The sequence below is a fragment of the Sander lucioperca genome, chromosome 10, assembly GCF_008315115.2.
Source record: "Sander lucioperca isolate FBNREF2018 chromosome 10, SLUC_FBN_1.2, whole genome shotgun sequence".
In the NCBI taxonomy this organism is placed as follows: Eukaryota; Metazoa; Chordata; class Actinopteri; order Perciformes; family Percidae; genus Sander; species Sander lucioperca.
This window is the reverse complement of record NC_050182.1, coordinates 33158821-33180357: the sequence shown is the minus strand read 5'-3', so window position 1 is coordinate 33180357 and position 21537 is coordinate 33158821. Positions and strand designations below refer to the sequence as shown.

Below are 21537 nucleotides of genomic sequence, written 5' to 3'. Positions count from 1 at the left end.
ACACTTTTTTTCACGGCCAAGAAGCTCATCTCTCACTGTCCGCACAAGGATGTCAATGGGAAAAGGGAGAGATAACTGGATTGTTTTCTCATTTAATCACCCTCAGGACCCAGGGTGCAGTTCTAGTGTTTGAGGGCTAGAATAACAAACAGTTTGTACAATGCATAGCTTAAAACAGTGCTGGCACTTTGTCATTTGCAGCGACGTGGGAAATTCAAATTAACTTAATCTTAAAAACACCTTATTTACAGATCATGGAAACAGGGCATGACAGAGAGCGTCTGCTGCTAATCCTATGAAGTACGAACTGCATACACTGACGGATAAAGCTACTCATGCCTTGAGAGAAAAACAAGTGAATTCAATGGTTTCCATGACAAGGTAACACAGGGCCAGCCAGATACAACAGTCCATAGCAGCAGTATTCTCCTTCTGACACAGTATTTTCTTCTTGGTTTCTTCATTATTATCAGCTGACTACAGTTTCAGATACACAGTATAAACAGACTTTTTCTGTTACATATTTAGCTTTTGTCCTTTACAATCCACAAGCCACACACCTGGAGAGTGGGCCAAAGTGAACATCATGATATGAGCAACGCCATGTCAGCTCCAATGCTTAAATTATCACCTAATCGACCAACCGAGGACAACAAGCCAACTTCTCATTCAATGAGTGAAAGGAAGGTTATGAAGTGCTAGAGAAAGAGGCTTGGGAAGAAGTGGTGATTCTTTACTGAGAATGCTTCACTTCAAGCTTCTTCGGTTAATTATTTTCAATAATTCACACACACACACACACACACACACACACACACACACACACACACGTTGTATAGTAGGGGACACACACAAGCCACAAGTAGTGATGAATTTACGTCATAATACCAAACTCTCCAACTGCTCTCTTTTCATCTCTCAATTATAAGCAAGGTTTATAAAATTACTTTAAACAACTCAATGGCCAATAACAGCCACAAGATTACATTAAGATTGATTAGAAAATTCACCAAAATTACTCACTGTTCATGTCATATGAGATAATCAGGGAAATGGGGAGAGATCTCTCTGTGATCAGATTGAATGTGCCTTGGTATTTTATTGCATTAAAAACACTAACACTGGATTTGAAAGTAATTTTAGATTCTTTAGTCAAAAACATGTTCGTCATGATTTGTAAAAATGAACTACCGTCTCCAAGATGCAAAACCAGAGAATTTAAGACATAAAACTGTGATGTCTGATCTGGTGCTATTTCAGAGATAAAGAAGAATGAATATAATATAAGACGTGTTTACTTGTTTGTTAATCAGGTACAAGCTGTTATCCTTTAATCATTTAATCGTATTAAATAAATAACAGTAGAGAAAGCCGATGAGTCAATATCAGCAAGGTGCTTGAAATATTCATCAGAATCACTTTATAAAAATACAATGTAACTTTGGAAAGATGAAATAGCACATCCTTCCTCTAATAAAGGAAAAATGTAATAGATAAGAATGAGAATGCCCCCTTGCTCAGTTCTATACATTCAGGGGTTTTGCTGCTACAGCTCTACTTGGTCTGGTATGAACAGTATCACATGGGAGCTGAAATTACTAAGACATTTGACTGACATTAAGACTCTTCTCTAGATGTGCTACTGTTGAACTACAGCATTTCCCACCATGTAAGTGTCACTTACAGTATGGCTTCAGTGGCCAATGCTCAGCAAAGGTTACATGGGTTGACTGTTGCCAATTTCAAAGGTTCATGTCTTCACTCTGTGATCTATGGTTCTGGGAGGGCTTTTAAAAGCAACATATGTCTATTATTAAATTGAGATGTATTTGTCTTTTATGTTGAAAAGCACTGGCAGTATGATGCTATACCCAAGCCATTGATAGCTCTTCTGTTCAGCTCCTCTGATGGTCACACACCCCATGCATGTAAACACAAACCTTTGCAGGAGGAGAAGTGAGACCACATGACTCACATGCATTCATTAGTTAGCTTGCAGACCAAAAATAGAAAGTTGTGATGCTGTCGAGAAGCAGCTCTAAGTATAGAGCAGAGTTTAGTGGGAGCCAAATGCTGTCATTGGACCATACAAGTTTCACCAATATGATAAATGCATTATCATGTGGGTAGTGAAACACAACACATTAATGCACTTTAAAATGCACATTATGTATGTGGTTGTGAATACACACACACAAACATGTAAAACATTTCAAAGTCAAAAGTGTGGCCTTGCATCACTGTTGCTGTGTTGACTTTGTCCACTGTCTAATGTTAAATAATTCAGGCTTGCCTTGTAAAACATAAAATACTTACAAGGTCCAGGAGACAGGATCTGGATGGACATGTCTTCAGCTTGTGTCTGTTCCCTCCGCACTCAAACCATCTGACCAATAAAGCAAGCAGCATGACAGCACAGGAGGGTTTCCATCTATATATGAGCTTCCAAAGCATTAGATATGGTAGAACCTCCCCCTCTAAGAAAAATACTTGCAGGTTTTAAGAATCGAAGCCTTTACCCTCTGCGTTCTTCTCCATTATCAACACTGCAAGTATACACCTTCTTTAGGTGTCACCTTTTGTCAATGGCACAATCTTCACTGCAACATTTATCTATAGTATTTTAGCATGAAAGGTATCCAAATTATTACTGTATTTGCAGAGATATGACGATCCTATCACACAATCCCCAAATCATGCACTATTTCATCTTTTGAATGAATTAATGTAAATCAATCCAGTAAAATTTCTTTAGAATGAATTAGCATCGCTCCTGACAACCATCCTCACAACCATCAAAAACAGTGAATGCATCCATCAAAAAGGATGGAGAGAGCATTATGGTGATATTCCTCTGTCCCTGGAGCAGCCAAGCATCTTTTATATCCCTCGAGTAAAGGAGCGCATGCACCCTTCATGCTTAGCCCCTCCCCGTTGGCAATCTCTAGCAAGCTATTGGCTGGTGTAAAGGGGAGAGGTTGGTGGTGATTGGACAGGTGATGGAGTGGAACCTCGCTTTCCTATGCATCAGTGCTCTCCAGGAAAAGACCAGGGTCGGAGAGAGAGAGAGAGAGAGAGAGAGAGAGAGAGAGAGAGAGAGAGAGAGAGAGAGAGAGAGAGAGAGAGAGAGAGAGAGCGGACAAAGATGATGATGTGGGAAATAGGAATGCTATGATGGTTGGAGGGGGAGGGAGGTAAATGACAAAGAGAGGGGGGAGAGAGTGAGGTACGGAGGAGAGGATAAAAGACAAAAAGAAGGAGGTTGAAAATTAGATACAATGCGCTGCTCATCTATATTTTATCCAAACACTGTCCATGTATAACATCCATAAGATATTTCACTTTCATTACTAATATTAACATAACGTCTTGCAGAGAGAACGAGAGTGATGAAAAGTACAGTGAGTCTGATGTCGACAGTGCAGAGGAACACACTGTCTTGACTTGAGGGAAAACGCAGTTTGCAACAGATGGAGGCATACAGCATGGTGGTGTATTTATGTATTTAATGTGTGCGTTTGTATATGGAGGACCGGGTTCAGCTATGCATGCTGATGAGGTAAACCTGTGTTGGTGCTTGGTTGGTGCTGCTATATCACTGAAGGTGTTTGACTTTGAAAGTGTGTATAACATGTCTATCCACCTGAAGCCTTTTTGTCACTTATTATTTATTTTGCAATGTGTAGTGTAGACTGTGAAAACAAATCTCCCAGTGCACAATACAGACTATCTATCTATCTATCTATCTATCTATCTATCTAGTTATTTGATGCCCTTGAAAAATCAAGATGGTAAAGAGAAAACAATTATAATATTTCCACCTTGCCCAGTGGATGCCTTCTTTTACATTTTGACATTCTTTCATCAGCTGTTAAAGACATTGCAGAGATAAATGATTACATGAATTGTGGAATTTGGGGCTTTGAGTCAAAGCTTATTAAAATGGTCAGGAAACCCATAACCCCAGAAAATTCTGATTACATGACATTAAATGATTCAGCAATTAATAACTCCAAAGACCCTTATTCAGTGATATAATAACATCAATTCAACAATGTGCATGTTCTTAATAAGTAAATTGATAAATTTGATCAAAAAGCTCCAGTTAAATGAACTGATGTAGTGTTTGGACAAAGAAAGTTTTCAGATTTCTTTTCACCAACCTTTTTCGATTTGATTGTCTTGTAATTTGCAGCCACAGGAGATATTACTTGGCTAAACAGATATCATTATGTTGATATCCTGTGACAGGAGGATGCAAGCTGTGCTCTTTCTAAAACCAACACAGCCAGTGTTCCACAGCATGATCCAATTAAGGACGTCTGCACGAACACACACAAACATACATAGACACAAAGAGGCACACGGCGATGTCAGGATGCACACATCCATGTGCACATCTGAATGAACTGCATGCACAGAGACACACAAACATGACACAAACATGCTTGGTACAGAGTCCAGCTGTCTCTGTGTAAGACACCACAGGGTGTCAAACTGGCTTTCCTCTCTTTCATCTCATCTCCTCTGTGCGTGCGTGTGCGTGCGTGCATGCATGCGTGCGTGCAAGATTTCCAAAATTGCAGCTGTCATGAAGAATTTCGACTTTTAAAGGCATACCCCCTTCGGTCCCCCTACAGGTTGTCTCATTGGAACTACAGCTCGCGCAGCTGTAGTTCCAATGAGACAGCTGTAGTCTGATATGACATGTTGCAATTAAATTATAAATGAAATAAAAGAAAATCAAAACAAGATCATATTAAAAGGCTGTCATGTATTTGGACATTACAGTGGATACTTTACAATGTCCCTTTTCCATAGTAGTAAATACATAATGAAGTCTCAGGGTTTACATGCCATGCTAAACCATGCCGTAACTTGTCCGTTGTAAGACCTGGTGTCAACCTCAGACTACTATGCAAACCCCAGTGCCACAGTGCAAGCTTCACTGAGAGCTATATCAGTCGTAAACTGTGATCACACACTCTTTTGTAGACACAAGGTGGATGCTCAGAGCTTGTATATAATATATACCTTCATGCAAATTATGGTTGATACTTTACGTGCATGCATGCAAATTAGGTGACAGCCCCTCACCTAACCGGCTTTTAAGCAAGCCAAGTTCAAATGAAGTTCAGCCAACCTCTTGGTTAAGCTGTGATATTACTAAACACGCACCTCAGGTGCTATACAGGAAAGGATATGGAACTGTTACTTACATTACAGCTAAATACTGTATATGGTTCAACTTATGTAATTGCCTACCATTTTTGAAATATATAAAAGGACCGAGAAAGAGAGAGCAACTGAGCGAGAGAAAGAAAGATATGGTGCAAGAGAGAAAAGAGGGAAAGAGAGAGTGAGTAAACAAAATACACTCGAACACACACACCACCACATCTACAATACACAATACTGAGTTTAGTCTTCCCCACCCTGGCCTCTGCAGGGGAGAATAAAAAAACAAAAATCCAATGAACTCCAGAGAAAACCACTTCCTCCGCTAGTTAGAACTGTGTGTGTGTGTGTGTGTGTGTGTGTGTGTGTGTGTGTGTGTGTGTGTGTGTGTGTGTGTGTGTGTGTGTGTGTGTGTGTGTGTGTGTGTATGTGTGTGTTTGTGTGTGAGTATGCCTGCCTGCTTGTTTCCCCGCAGTGCACATGGTTAGCATTCAAAGCCCAATTCAATAGGAACCACACAGAAAGCTCAGTATGGGTAGAGATGAGAGACTGAGTTCACAGCTGAATTAAACTGAACAGAAACATATGGAGGAGAGGGCTCCCCATCTCTCTCTGTTCATGTTCAAATATTCATCTATTTTCAGCCAGCAAGACAAGGACTGCAAATCGTTCTCATCTAATTCACCATACTAAGCATGCTAAACATTATCAGTGCAGCAAGAGATCATAATCATCCTGACTGAACATGCAGTTGGCTACTGTTGCAGATTATCTTGGACTGAGGGCCATATCTGGGGAACAGTCCAACTATTTACTCTAAGCACGTTTAGTCTGTAAATCCATTTGCAGGCAACAGTGTTTTTGGGACACTTGTGATTTTGTGGTTAAGTGTCTTCTACAAAACCCATCCAGATTATAGTTCATTTTCCCCACTATCAAACACGTGTATTTAATAAAATGTGTGTGAGCCAGTCTTATGTATGTCCATAGCCAATGCAGCTCTAGTGATGGGAATGTAAATTAGTGCAACTTCAGAGTTCTGATAACCCATTAGTATAAGTACAATGATGATGTTGGCAGAAAGGTTGAAGTTGGTAGTAACTCAGCACTTAAAGGAGAACTCCGGGCAATTTTTACGTTAATCTTGATCGCTATAAGTATGTGAGTACTGTCGATAGCAAAAAAAAACGATCCGAATCGGTGCTAGCAACATGGAGCTGCTGCAGCTAATGCCGAGAGCTCCCACTTAGCTAAAACGGCACTTTCGGGGGCATATCATAAAGAGTGCCTTTGTGCCTCTTTAACAGACACAAAATGCAATTAAAATGTCTGTGCAACATGAACAGGGCCCTTACATGACAACAAGATGCGTTTTCAACTCAGACATTGTTTAAATTCACTTACCCTGTTAGCTGCTAGCGGCCGACAACAATCCACGGGCGCCCGCTGGTCTGGTGGATGTCCTCCAGAGCACAGTTCATGCTTTCGCGGCGAAATTTTTGCGGTGAAAAAAGTTTATTTCCCCCTCAAAAATAGGGAATTGAGCACTGTAGTGGTTATGATCATATCAGTGACTATGTAACTACATGGAAACGGGCCAAATGATGCCTGTTTCTTGTACAGTAATAGCGTTACTGAAGGCTAGCTCTAGCTCCATATTACGTTACTCCAAGCTTCTTCCCTTGCGAACACCTCCGCTCTTCACTCTTCACAGACTAAGCTCCGATCTGCACACTGCTGTTTACCTTTTCCTGTTACAACTGAATTCCCGCGGGACTTCAGCGCAAGACTACAGCCAGCCTCCTGTAATGCTGTTACTTTAAAAGAACCAGGCATCATTTGGCCCGTTTCCATGTAGTTACATAGTCACTGATATGATCATAACCACTACAGTGCTCAATTACCTATTTTTACCTAGGGGGAAATAAACTTTTTTCGCTGCAAAAAGTTTGTTGCGAAAGCATGAACTGTCCTCTGGAGGACATCCACCAGACCAGCGGGCACCCGTGGATTGCTGTCGGCCGCGGCAGGCGGGGAAGGCGGGGAGGAAGTAGAAGGATGCCGGTTGGGCCTGCTAGCCTGGCTAAGGCAACTAATACACAGTTCGCCACTGCAGAGACTACTATTCACCAACGCCAGATGGATCGCACACAAAATGGATATATATGCTACAAATACACACAGAACTGCTGCTTGATGATTATTACCGAAGCCTGGCTGAACACACTCACTCATCCCAGACGGCAGCTAGCAGCTAACAGGGTAGGTGAATTTAAACAATGTCTGAGTTGAAAACGCATCTTGTTGTCATGTAAGGGCCCTGTTCATGTTGCACAGACATTTTAATTACATTTTGTGTCTGTTAAAGAGGCACAAAGGCACTCTTTATGATATGCCCCCAAAAGTGCCGTTTTAGCTAAGTGGGAGCTCTCGGCATTAGCTGCAGCAGCTCCATATTGCTAGCACCGATTCGGATAGTTTTTTTTTGCTATCGACAGTACTCACATACTTATAGCGATCAAGATTAACGTAAAAATTGCCCGGAGTTCTCCTTTAAGTAAGGCCTACAGGCTTCCAATTCTGTGAATGAATTCTATTTGCACTTTCACCAAACATCATACACCTACATCATTAGTTTGGGACCACTGATCGTAATTATTCACTCCTTTTTCCTTGTTTTAGTCTTATGGGAAAGACTTGTTGATGTGTATTGTCTTTATTCTGGGCAAGTTATCTAGTACTGCCTACTGTAGCTTTGTTTTGGCCAAAGATTTGATTCTGACAGTGTAATCACTGGTCTAAATCACTGCTCAGCCTATATTAGGCTGCAAGTAACCATAGAAACAATGATGAGGATTTAAACTATGTTAAAGGTAAAACTAACTTTGACTTGGTTAGAAAATTCCAATCCGCCAACTCGCTGGCATTCTTGCTTCAGCCTTTATTTTCTATATTGGGATACCTTGTCATACATTATTGCTAACTCATCAACCCACATAGACAAGGCGATCTCTCTACATGTAGCTTTGAGTTCCCACCAGTATACAGTCATGAACAAAACAAGTCTCAGCCCTGAAAACACCAATGTTTCTCAAAACATGTTAGCCAAACAAGCCAAGTTTAGATTAAAAACAGGAAATACCCAGTTGAGGTTATGTCAAATCCTTTGAATGGAAGCAACAACAAATCTAAAACCAACACATTTCATAGAGGCAAGACCAAAAGTTACAACAGTATAGACGAGCAGCACATTTAGCTTTTGTAGAAAAAGGAAAAGAAAACTCTAAAAAGGCATACATGCAGTACATGATGGTTGGGAGGAGCCAAACAAACAATAATGCTTTCCCACTTAGGGATCAAAATAGCCAGACAATCTGTGTATTTATTTGAATGTTTGGTCAGCCTTGCTGAGCGGGTACACTCATCCACTAACGCGCACACACGCACACACACACACACACACACACACACACAAACCACACATCCTTCATTCACGCAAGAACAAATAATAAATGTTCTGTTTTGGCCTATAGCACACTTTGTGTTTAAAATGTGCCAGATCAGCTAATAAGTGAAATATTCATTAGTCTTCTTCTTTTCCCCAGAGGACTTGCACAGCTGCAATTTCAAGTTACAGTACAACAGAATATTTTAGAATTTGCTAAATCGACATTTAATTCAACAGCAAGTTCATTTTGTAGAGTATCTGAAAATGAACAATGAGCAGGAAAAAAACGGGTCAGAAATCAGCCAGAAATGGCCAGTACAACCAGATTACTCTGATTTACAGTGAGCTGCTCATGAATTTCTATTCCGATTTCAACAAAAATATACAAAGACACACCACTGCAGCCTTCATTTTTGTGAGTCAGCCTCAGGGATGAACTGCAAGGGTTTTTGGGCAAAAGGCCTGTGCACAGGATTTGGCTGGCATCTCCAAATCATTTCCCATTGACACCCATTCAAATTCTGGCAAGTAGGAATAATAGATCAAGCCGTCAATTAAAAACTGAATGACCCAATTGGAAAACATCAGGTCAAAACAGTGTCAAACACATAGGGTTCACAGAGGGAAATAGAACCCAATGATGTTTGAGCGATCACAACAATTGATGTATGATTGATGTGTCCCATCCATTACTGACACTCTCCTCTTGCTTCACACTTACATGGCATGCACAACAAATCTTTTAAGTTGTTTTTTTTGTCTTCACTTTTGCTATTACAACTCAAACATACTTTCTGTCACTCTATGCCAGCTTTCCTGGCACAGATTACAAGTCTGTTTAATTTAAATCAGACTTTGTATGGAAAAGCTCCAAACACTTACTATGCAGTTTAGTCCAAGAGAGATTACATTTAATAATCTATCTATGGCCAGGGAACTACGCCCAATTCATTTGTGCATACCCTTATAAGGGTCACTTGACTTTCCTGTTTATAACCCCAAAAAGTCTCACCCTAGAGAGTGACTTGGTGTATTTTTAGTATGTAGGTCCTGGGGGTATTAGGGATGTGACCCCACAAGGTCATGGTTGCTAGCTGATGCCACAGACAGGCTTGAGTCTAATGGGATTCTAGGCAGAAGAGCTTTGATGGAACACACCATTTTACTTAAAGAGGGCCATGGTACATGGTGTTCTTGGTGTATCAGCTCCGTATCCCTCTTACACACAAAAATACATACAGTATACAGTATAAGCGACACTGTCTCATCCATTATGAAATGGAGAGCATTTCGAACATCAGCCCTATAGCGGTTCTCCTCTAAACATGAAATACCTTGGTTCCCACTTTCGGCTTGAATTCTATTTTGATATTTGACAAATAAGAATAAGTGTAACCTTTTTCCTAATCACTGACTGGCAAGACACATACATAGGGATTTTTAGCATGGAGCAATGTGAATTCTTCTTTGAAAGGAGATTCCTAATTGGTCCATTACTGTGTGACAATCAGACCTACCTGAGGTTTGACCTGGGCCATCCAGTTTGGATTCACATTTTGGAAGAGAGCAATCTAAAAAGAGACAGGGAGATAAAAAAAAGAGGAAGTTGAATGAAGGAAATAAATGGGGAAAGGACTGTCTTGTGACCTACTGAAACAGTACCACAACCTTCACCATGTTTTAGTGTCAGAAGTTAGAGCTTTGTGATTAACAGGGTACAAATGAGAGAGTAAGCAATTGTGGCGCAGCTCTTTGATCTGAGTATCTGGATATTCCCTCCCTGAGATTAAACACCATTAGGCATGCTGCACGCAGATGCATGTGCACACACACATACTGTAAATGTGCACTCACATGCATGTAATGCATGCTGTAGCTGAACATGAGCTGGTAAAGACATACTGTACACTTAAAATTTTAAATGATCGAGACTATAGATCCTTATGCTCTCACACACATACAGACTTATGCATGACTCTCACCACACCAGCTGATAAGCGAATTAATTATTTAAAGATACCAAGTACAGTACATATCTGTATCTCTAATGCCTGAGGAATCATCTTCAGGGAGATGAAATGTTAAGAATATTCACCCAGACCTGTGAAAAATGTGTGTCTGGTGCTTGGTAGTCTAAGCTTGTAACATTAGAGGAAAAACTGTGTTCTGTCTGGCTGCAGTGCTTGAATCATTGGCGTCAGTTTCGGCATCACGATCAATTCAGAATTGATTCATTAATAATGACTGGCTCATTGTGGACCGCCTGCTAATCCAATAAATGATGCATAAATAAATAAGGCAAAATGGCCGTGTTTCTTTTATTTTTTCATGAAATAGAGACATGGGGAAGTGTTCTGTGCTGATCACATTGACCCTGATAATAAATAATAATTATATCCTGAATAAAAGGACGCAATGAATTTTAGATATGTACTGACATGCATCTTGTATCTGACATCAGACTGACAAACTTTGTTTCTGGGTCAGTCATCAGTCGGACACTACAGTGGCACGAGATAACAGAGAGGAGAGGCGGGGAATGAGGAACGGGCAGCTTAGCACTTCTTTGCTCTGACTTCCTCTGGCTGCCTTTCTGAAAGGAACAGCCTGGCATATGCTGCTGCCTAACAAGGATTACAGTAAGCACCTGGTCCCACACTGTATGTTTCATTTCATACAGTGTAGAATGGATAAAGTGTTTGGTCCAGTGCTTATCCTCTAACATAATTGTTGAGGCCTTATGTGCGTTTGGCATCTTTTTCTTGATTGCAAGGTGTGTTTGAAACTTAGAAAAAGTGTGTGAAAAAAGTTACAAATTTAATTCTAGTGAATGTTCAGATACTCTCTAACACTATTGTCAGTGTTAAATCATCTTTATGATGTATAGTGACTAGATATTGTCTAGAGAAATCATGGCCAGTTTATGCTGCCATGCAGGGATTAGGTGGCAACGTGCTCATATGGACAGAAGGAGTCTGTGAAGGAGAGACGGCAGAAGTAATCTTCTACTAAATAGGGTGACAGAAACCGTGTGACCGCAGGTCAAAAACAAGTGACGGAGCTTTCACTTGTAGCCATGATCAAGATCAAGCTGTCAAAAAATGTTTGAAAGGAAATAACATCTACTAAGCATTCTCTAAACATCTTCTCATCTGAGCAGCATCTATACCTTGTGAGGATAACAAACAGATCAGATTTCTATTTTACTTCAACAGTACAGTTTCAATACAGGGTCAACAAGAAGAATCTAATGTTCATAGGTGTGATTGGCAAAGGACAAAAAAGCAGGAAAATATACAGCGCACCCATGACGCTGCGACAGCCCCCCCCCCCCTCATTTTTTTAAAAAAATCAACCATTAAATGGCACTTTCTGGAGAGTTTTGTGCGAAGAAATGGAGAAATTGAGTCTTACATGATATGTAGGTATTAGGGCATTTAGCATTTACATTACTGTTAATCAGTCATCACTTGATTACACATTGCATTACCTTGTTATAATATAAATAATAGTGCCACATGAAGAGACAGCATATGACAGTAGCAACAGCTGAGAAGATTTGGGTCTGTGGTGACCAGGTCCACCTCACACAAACTTCCTTCTCCTATTCTCTCTCCTTACTACGACACCCACACCCACCCACACCCACACCCACACCCACACCAGCCCACATTACCACGCCCATGCAGCCCCACCCACGGACATTTACGGATTTTTAAACATTTAATGTAACTGGCAAACAATGCTTTCTACTTTTTAAAGAGCACGTTTATAACAAATTTTATTTATGCCGTTTGTATGCTGTTACTGTCATTCTCTACAGTATGTAGGTATGTAGTATGTATGTTGTCACTGTCTGTTCAATTGTCCGTGTTTCTCTCTGTTGACACTGTACATATTAAGTTATAACTCTAACTCTGCAATTTAAATGTTTTTTTATGGCTATCTGTGATTATACTTCAGGGTTTTTCCTTGCTCAGAATTTGTCTTTGCGGGAACACACAAAGCAGGGGGGGGAGGGGGTCTGGGGGTCCTCCCCCAGGAAATTCTGAGGGTAAAAGACTTCAATTCCTGCATTCTGATACATTTTTAGGCACCAATTTATGGTAAAAATGTCAATATTTATTGCAAGGAAATCACAAAATTCTGGTGGCAGGTAACAATTCAAAATACAAAATATAATGGAATATTATTATATTCAGTAGTCTAGTAAGGAGGCTTTCACATGGGGGACATGGGCCGGATACAACAACACTTGACCCTAAAGTCCAGTTGTTTGTAGGATTGACTTAGGCTACTTAATCAGTGATGTTGAATATAGCCTACAGTGTAACGGACCACCACAGTTCATACATACATGTGAACCGCGGATTAAGAGTTTAATCTACATAGTGTAAAACTACTACGTGAATGGGGCACAGCAGAAAGACAGAGCAGAGCGACGCTGCTTGTTCAGGGTTTTCATGTGTACTCCTATAGGCCTACACTTCGCATCAGGCGTTAAAACCAACTGTACCGAATTAGACTACTATTTAACGCGAGACGTTTTTAACCGCTAATAAAACTGTCTCAATTTAATACTGATGCCGTCAGACGGCCGTGCGGACAGACAGCAGTCGGAGTTCTGGCAGAGCTCTGCGCCGGTCAGCAGCGGCTTCTCACTGTACAGCCGGTCCCCCAGAGCAGCATGATCACCGGGAGGGTCCAGTCTGAACCCTGCAAACAGAGATCCCGTTTGTAGGTGACATGCTTGATTTTGACTGAACGTCCCAATTTAAGTAACCTCTGATCGGGTCGTAGCAAATTAAGTACACTAAGTTTAAGATTAGGTGTTGGTCATTCTCAACACCTTTCTACCCCACACTTATCAACTCTGGACTCTGTGCTGCTGCCAGCCTGTGTAACGTACGTTACTCACCATCGATCGACTGTTAGCTTCAGCTGGCTAACATTAGCTGTCAACCTCCCGACTAGCTAGTGATCTAGCGAGGATTAGCCCTTCAGACCACAGTGGACTTCAGTGGACTCTCCATCCAATCTCCCGACTGGACCTTCGTCTACCACAACTGCCGGACTCTTTCAAATACATGTACTCCCTGTCTCCGCCGATCACTTGGTAGCGTTGGTCAGCTGTCAGCTTACGCCAGCTAGCTTCTGTTAGCGTCCACCGACTGACGGCTCGCCCAGCACATCTTTTCGCTGTAGAGCTCTTTTAGCCATGTTTCCCGGCTCAACACTAAGTTAGTGTGGGCCACTACCTTTCTGCACTGCCGAAAATGGTGCTCCTAAAATATTCCCAAAAAAAAAAGCGGATTTGCATGATTTACGAGAGCTTCATTTTCAGGTCAGAAAATCCGGATTTCCGGAATTATCCGGAAGAATCACACCCCTGAATGTTCATAGGTGGAAAACAGTGGAATGCCCCTTTACAGAGGATGATTTGGAAGGCTGTTGAAACATGGGACAAATTTTTATAAGGAAGGAAAAATCAGTAAGGGCCTGTTTCTTCAAAGTAAAGTGGAACTGTGCTCTTTGTTTCACAGGTTTATCTTACAGTAAGGAAGTGTGAAATATCAAATTCATTTTATTTTCTTTGATGTGCAAACATTGTGTTTCATTGGCAACAAGTTGTAGCCAGAGCTATGTGTGTGAATGCTAAACCAACAAAATAAACAACATTTAGCTATGACAGTACAAGACAGGACAGTTCAACACAATTGGCAGTATTTCTTCTGCAAGCCAATACAGTAGGATGGGATGTGAAGTTTAATCCTCAACCTATTTTATCTGAAGCCAGAGAGGCAAAGCGTCAGTTTAGCCCTCCTAAGCCAGAAGAGCACTGGGTTGGCACTGTTCATGCGACAGGGATCAGAGCCTACTGCTGTCTTCAAAGCAAGAGGGAAATATATAGTGTGTGTGTGTGTGTGTGTGTGTGTGTGTGTGTGTGTGTGTGTGTGTGTGTGTGTGTGTGTGTGTGCTTGTTTTACTATATTTGTGGAGTCCAAAAAACGGGGAATACAGTATACTATACTTGTGGGGTCTGCACAGCCTTGTGGGGCCCAAAATGCTGGACCCCACAAGGTTAAAGGGCTGTTTGAGGGTTAAGACTTGGTTTTAGGATTAGGGTTAGAATTAGGTCATGGTTAGGGTGAGGGTAAGGGTTAAGGTTAGGCATTTAGTTGTGATGGTTAAGGTTATTGTAAGGGGCTAGGGAATGCATTATGTCAATGATGGGTCCCCACAAATATAGTGAAACAAACATTTTTGTGTGTGTGTGTGTGTGTGTGTGTGTGTGTGTGTGTTTGTGAGAGAAAGAGAGACTACACAGTTCCTGTTGGACAGACTGAGCACAGCTGTTGACAGAAGACTAGCAGAGGCAACACACAAGCTCACACATGTATGTAAACACACACTGCAGGCTGCGCTTTGATTTTTACCAAAGCTGAGTCCATGTTCTGCTTTGTTATTTATTATATATATTTCATACTGACTGAAGTAAGGCCTTGGCTTGTCTGCTAAAAAAGTAAAACATGCCATTAGTGCAGAGAAGTGCAGTAAAGTGCATGGGTCTGGTATCTGAAGTTGCAAGGATGCGGATGGAGGTGTGCAAGTGTGCTATTTTACGTGAGAGAACATACATTATTGAAAGTTATTGTTACACTATCAACCTCATATAACATACATAGCATAATACCCTAAAACTAAAGAAAAAGCCTAGTGACCCATTATTTTTCACTCTACACAATGACAGAAAACTGGCTTACTCTTTAACCGACTTTATAAATGAAAAATGTACACACTTCCTGACACTTAACTCACTGACACTGCACCTTTCTCTTAAGAGGAAGTTCTTAAAAACTGTGTGTCTCAGAACTCAAGGGGGGCATGGCCTCATGAGTCTGTGGCTGCTTTTTCAAAGTGCTTTTTCAAAGGAGGCACAAAGCATTGTGGGAGGCTTGTGACTTCAGATACCAGATCCAGATGCTTCCTTGGTTTAAGCTGTAGGGAAAGGAAGAGGAGATAGGGGAGGAACTGTGAAAGACAGGGAGGATTGAAACATCTGCTAAAGGGGCAGAAGATGGGAGAAAGATCAAGGAAGGAAGAATTAGGAATGTGGTGGAATCCTGGCAAACATTTTGTCAATTAATATATGTTTATACAGTGGTTTCCAGCAATGCTAAAACGCTTTTTCAATGCTTTTGGTTCCAAAAGATGACTTAACACTGTGAAAATGCAATGCTTTTTTTGGGATAATGCACTCTCCTTTTAAGATCTATGCAAAAGCGTTGCGGCCGAACACCCTAAACTTTATGTTGTTGTTTTGTTAAAGTGACACACACCTCTTTGGTAGTCTGTAATTTACAAGAGAAGGAAGGCATGCATTGTGGTGAGAATCACATACACAAGACCATATATTACAAAACAAGATCATTATTTGAATATATGACAACCCTGAGAGGCTAGGTATGAGGTAACGATGGAAGGCTGTGTGGGAGAGGAGTGGAGGAGGCGATGAAAGGAATGAAAAAGGATACAATGAGAGGGAGTCTGCAGTTGATTGACAAGAGGTTTCTCTCTTATCAGATGGGGGATTTGCAGGAGACACACAGACCAGCCCACAGCCTATTTTTATGACCCGCAATCCTCCTATGCCTCCATCCCTCGTTCATTCAATCCATTCCTCCATCCCCCTCTTCCTTGCTTCCAGAGCTCCAGGCGACATGGGTGGGATGTAGTGATTTATACCTCTGTGCATGTGTGTGCGTCGTGTGTGTGAAGTAATGAGGCTATCCCACAGGATACATTTCCCATCCTACTAACACATTACCAACCTATTGGAATTCCTGATTATCGACATAAGGCTACCAGCCAACATCTTTCAGGTATATCATGTGTTATCAACTGATCCCAACCATGATGGCTGGAAATTAAATATCTTTATCAACAGTGTTCATTTTACTAATTTGGTTAGTTTTAGGTGATATAGTTAAGGGCCATAAATAATTATATGTTTATCACTTTACAGTACATAATGGGAAAGAAATCTCTTAACATAGGCACAATGTAGCAGAATGTAGCATAGATCTAATAAGGTAGGATCATTGCTCTGCATAGTTTTCACTGAGATCCTCAACAGTAGCTCCTGACTGGTCTCAGGTATATCTTGAGATTGAGTTCAACTGTCCAGAAAATGAATGACAAGCTAAAATATTTGACCAGCTTCATTAGAGTTTAAACTAACTGGAATGTATCTGCACGTTGTCTCTGTGTTAAAGAAAAGACAACCCTGGTCCTTGTCTGTGTGTCTTCAAAGTGACCCCTGGTATAGATGTACATGGCATTTTACAACAATCAATAATTTGGTGAGATGGAGAGGGGTTACATGTCCGTAAAATGTATTACGACTCTCTCGAAAAGGTCGAGAGTGTCTGATGAGATCGATCAGCCCAATCCGGCTGTAAAATAGGTAATTGCCTCACCGTGCTACCTTCTTGATTGTCTTCTTCATTAAACTCTCTAAAAAACATTAAGAGAAGAACGAGCTATAACAAGCATCCCAACATCTGGTCCTTATTGGGAGCATACAGTATGCTTTTTTATATAAACTCAAGAGAGGAGGAGAAAACTGCCTCTTCTCACTGACATACAGAATACTGGCCTGGATCACCAATTTTTGGTATGCTGCTAACTGCTTATTAGCCATGTGGCCATTTGTATTTCATGATTTTAAGACCAATGATTTTCATGATGTTGGTCTTTTATGTGTGAGAAGTTCAGGCACATGCACACCACATCCCTGAGTTGTATATTTGAACAGTTAACTGGTTAACTTTGTTTTTGCTGATTGAGTTATGTGGTTTGTAAGATCGCTGCTTCAGGTGAGATTGAACCTAGACATTTTATATATACATTATTTACAAAAGGAAAACATCGGTCCCAAGGCAGGAATCAAACCCGTGATGTTGCATTGAACCACTCGGCTACCAAGGCATTCCTGCAGCAAGCACTCTTATTTTGAAGGCAAACCAATTGCTGCCAATGAGTATCATGATGACATCTAGTTATTTTAGTTGCATTTGCAGAGTTTTGGAACCATTTGATTTAGAGTAACTTATCACATATACAATAGAAATAATGCCATCATTTTTATTTCGTTATTTTGTTTACTTTGCGTTAATTTGACACATACTGTACTGATGTATTGGATTGTTAAAGAAGTATTATCATGCTGATCACAAAAGAATATGCTTCCAATCCTGCTGGTGAACTAAACTACTGACCAACAGAATAAAAAAGGTTTGGCCAAGAAGCTAAACAACTTATCAGCCTGATGATCGTTGTGGCACTTTCAGTTTAGCTTGGTTGCCAATGCAGATATTGCTATGCAGGAGTTTATTATTTTGTACTGTATCTGTCATATAATAAATATCCATGTTGTAAATATGTTTTACAATAACTATATAGATTTATATGTCTTTCAAGCTTGTCCTCCGTTTCTCCATGAGTTGAATAAGTGAGATAGCCGACTGTGCTAGCAGGCCCAGGCGATTCCGCAGTGCAGGCAATGCCAATCTAAGCTTATAGTCTTTAACTCTGACCAACTGCCAATTAGGCTGCCCCTGGATGCAACTGAACGGTTTCAGCCTCATAAAGAGCAGAGTAGCCTACATTTTGAAGGGTGTGCTCCACCCAAGCCTCAGCTCTATAATTTGATGAGTGAAGGCTTGTTTGTCCCTTTAAGTATGTCATGTCCTGTTTTTCTGAATCTCACTTTCTTTTCCCTCTATTTTATGTTTTTATTTGCTTTCTTGACTTCTTGCTTCTCTATCTTTACTTCTACCTGTGTCCCTTCTCAGTACATTCGTCTTTGCTATCCCATTCACTCATCTCTCTTTATCAGTACTGTCCACCATACATTATACTCTGAAGATGCATACTGCATGGCCTGTTGAAGTCTTCTTCCTCATCTACATGCTTATGTAAGGTTTTTGCTTAAGTATGCAAGATAACATTAGGTCATTATGCTTTCATCGACTATGACTGTGCTAGAAGAAAATGAAGACTCACTGCTCAGTGATTTGGCTCTCATTACAGCCTGCACTGGCATAGGTCAGTGGGTTCACTTTGGGCACAGAGGGAACTGCCTCACTGCGTTGTCAATACTGACACTGCCATTGCTGATGCTAATGTCTTGTTTCTATCCTCAATGCAAGATGCACTGAACAACAACAACAACAACAACTGATGAATAAAGCATACATAAATAAGTGCAACAAACATTGGTGTTTATTTAGTTGTTTGTTTTTGCTTAAATTTGCTGTGAGTCTAAGTTGAGCCTGCGCTTTTAGGCCAGCTACAATGTTTTTTTTTTTTTTTTTTTTTTAAAAGCATAGGGGTTTTACAACCTGTCTGTGCAATACAAGTCTTTCATAATTATTCTCAATAGAACTACAATGACAAAGCAGAGGTAATTACTTACGCTCCTGCCTATCAATTATTCTCCTGGTATAAAATAAAATCTATTATTTAACGCTGCTGACTGCAAAGACACTCATACATGTATAGATGAAAGCATGTCTGCATTAATAATGAGTAGACTAGAAGCCAGTTACATGCAGTAATATATGAAACTGGCTTCTAGCTGCACAGTTTACTTCAACAGTAGATATTTGCAACAAACCTAAACCCCATACTCCATGATAAATGACCACTGTCTTATGATCAGTGTAGTTATGACTGCGGATACGGCTCTTACGCAAGTTGTTTAGACAGTTATTTAATCTTATTCCAGCATGCAGTACATCTGGCTGCTTTTATGTCAATTGAGTTTCACAGTGCAGTTTTGTACAATAATGCTATAGCACAGGTCCAGTAACTTCATTACACATTACTCAAGAGACCATCTATGAATTAATACCTTTTAAAAAATATACTATTGTGCAAATGTTATTTTTGGTTTTGCCAAGATGGCTCTCTTCATAATGCTGCTATATAATAATATAGCCATCTAAAGATGTAACGCATCACTTGAGTGTCACCAGTGACTACAGGATTTTAGTTCACGTAGAGCTAACGGCTGCCAGGGATGAAGCTAAGTAATAGACAGTAGCTCTGCATTGCAAAAGTTGACTCCACATTAAGGTATGCTGAACCATCATATACTGAACAGTCGCACAGTATTTTCCCAACATGCTTTTCTATCTACAATACGCTAGAGGCTTTGGGAAAGTGGAAGGCCAATTATCAATAAGAATGGCTGGATCTGATGTTGGTGGCCCTGCATATTGATCCAGGGTACCAAAGGGCTACTGAGACATTTACAAGTGTTACGCCATCAGGCATTTTAACCTTTGTGTTGTCTTCCTGTCAGCCTGTTTTTGACGCCTTTTTTTCACAGTTTGTTTTTGCTTTTTCCAAAGTTTTAAATTGTTAAATTTTTATTCTACACATTTTCAGCGGTTATGTCTACGTCCCATATTTTCTGATATAAAACAAAAATTGAAAACGGGTCAATTTGACCCGAAGTCAACACAAGGGTTAAACAGGGAACACCACATTTAGGCTTTTGATGACAGCATAGGAATGACATGGGTAAGAGGTCCTACAGGGGACAGACACAGATCAGCATATCATTCTATTTATTGGTAATGTATGCATTGCACACTCTAAAAAAAATCTAGGCACATTAATGTATTGATATCTAGAGGGAGAATTACAGTGGCCTTGAGAGCTTAAGAAGATGAAGATGTTTTCCAAATGCTGCACATGTGTTGTCAAATTGGTAAATATGTTTCTTCATTTGCTTGTATCGTGTCTTTTTGCATGTTTTCTTAGTATGCAGTGTGTTGTGCTCTCAGGGCCACAGTAGAAAATGCATGTGGATGTTTAGAATGACATGGAGAGTGCTATCCTCACTCATCTACTCCTTAAACATAATAAATCATATTACATTTGTGAGGAGACAGAAATAAAGATATTGATACAGTGAATCAAACCCAGACATTCAACACTAACACATCACTCAGACATTCCAGAAAGCTCCTTTACTGAAATTTACTCAGTTCATGGTTGCTGCTAACCTGACTCCGCCAGATGGATTGCTTCACATTTGCTCGGCATATCCATCCGGGAACTTTCCGTTGGAGAACTTTTGGGAAGGGGCAAAAATACTGGTTAGCTGATTGGATAAACCATCTGTCTATCACCACCTATGTTGGTAATAGACGGGCCAAATCAACCAATCAGATCAACGTAATATCAAACTCTTGCCGAAACCAGTCGGGAGAAGAGCAAAAACATCTTTTCCTCCGAGAAAAGCCTCCAGTGCCGTTTTTTGCTCTTCTTTCAATGAAGGAATACTTTCTAATTTGGATAAAACTTGCGCGATAGCTACGCTCATCTCATCCGTGGAAGCCGCCATGTTGTTTAGACTGAACAGTTGCTTCTCATTGCGTCACACCTAAACCCGCCTCAAAACCAACGCTGATTGGTCGGTTGTATGGCGAATGGCTCCAAATTTTCTCTATCTCAAGATGCCAGACTGATCTGTGAGTGGAAAACTGGAGCTCGCGAGATCAGGACGGTCTCACAAGGCTAGGTTGCTGCCAGTGCTGCTGGAAGATATTTGACAGCAATATACCACAACTTTCAGACTCATCCTATTACACGTATTGACTGGGCAACTAGGCAAACATCTAGTTATGAGCAACTTGCTTTGATAACAAATTACCCAATATTTCAAGTCGGGGACATGCTGCTAACTTGCGTGGGCTCAGAGCAATCAGCAGTATGTTATTGGGTTGTGATGCCTCACTTTGAATAATGCTTGATTAAAGTCCAAATCCACTATCAAAACAGGAAACAAAGGGGTACTATCATCAACCGTACTCAAAAAATAATTAGATATTATG

The 21537-nt window shown here is 40.5% G+C and overlaps 1 protein-coding gene across 5 annotated transcripts in view; it reads right to left on the bottom strand.

Annotated features, from left to right (window-relative positions):
• triob (trio Rho guanine nucleotide exchange factor b) overlaps window positions 1-21537 on the bottom strand; it is a 113836-nt gene that overhangs the window by 88719 nt on the left and 3580 nt on the right. For 4 of the 5 annotated variants that reach the window (XM_036005964.1, XM_031298633.2, XM_031298632.2 and 1 more), the window contains exon 2: window positions 10144-10197. In XM_036005964.1, the coding sequence (XP_035861857.1) occupies window positions 10144-10197 (54 nt within the window). Of the gene's footprint in view, window positions 1-2316; window positions 2363-10143; window positions 10198-21537 lie in introns of those variants that run through there. The other variant, XM_036005963.1, reaches the window with a different exon arrangement.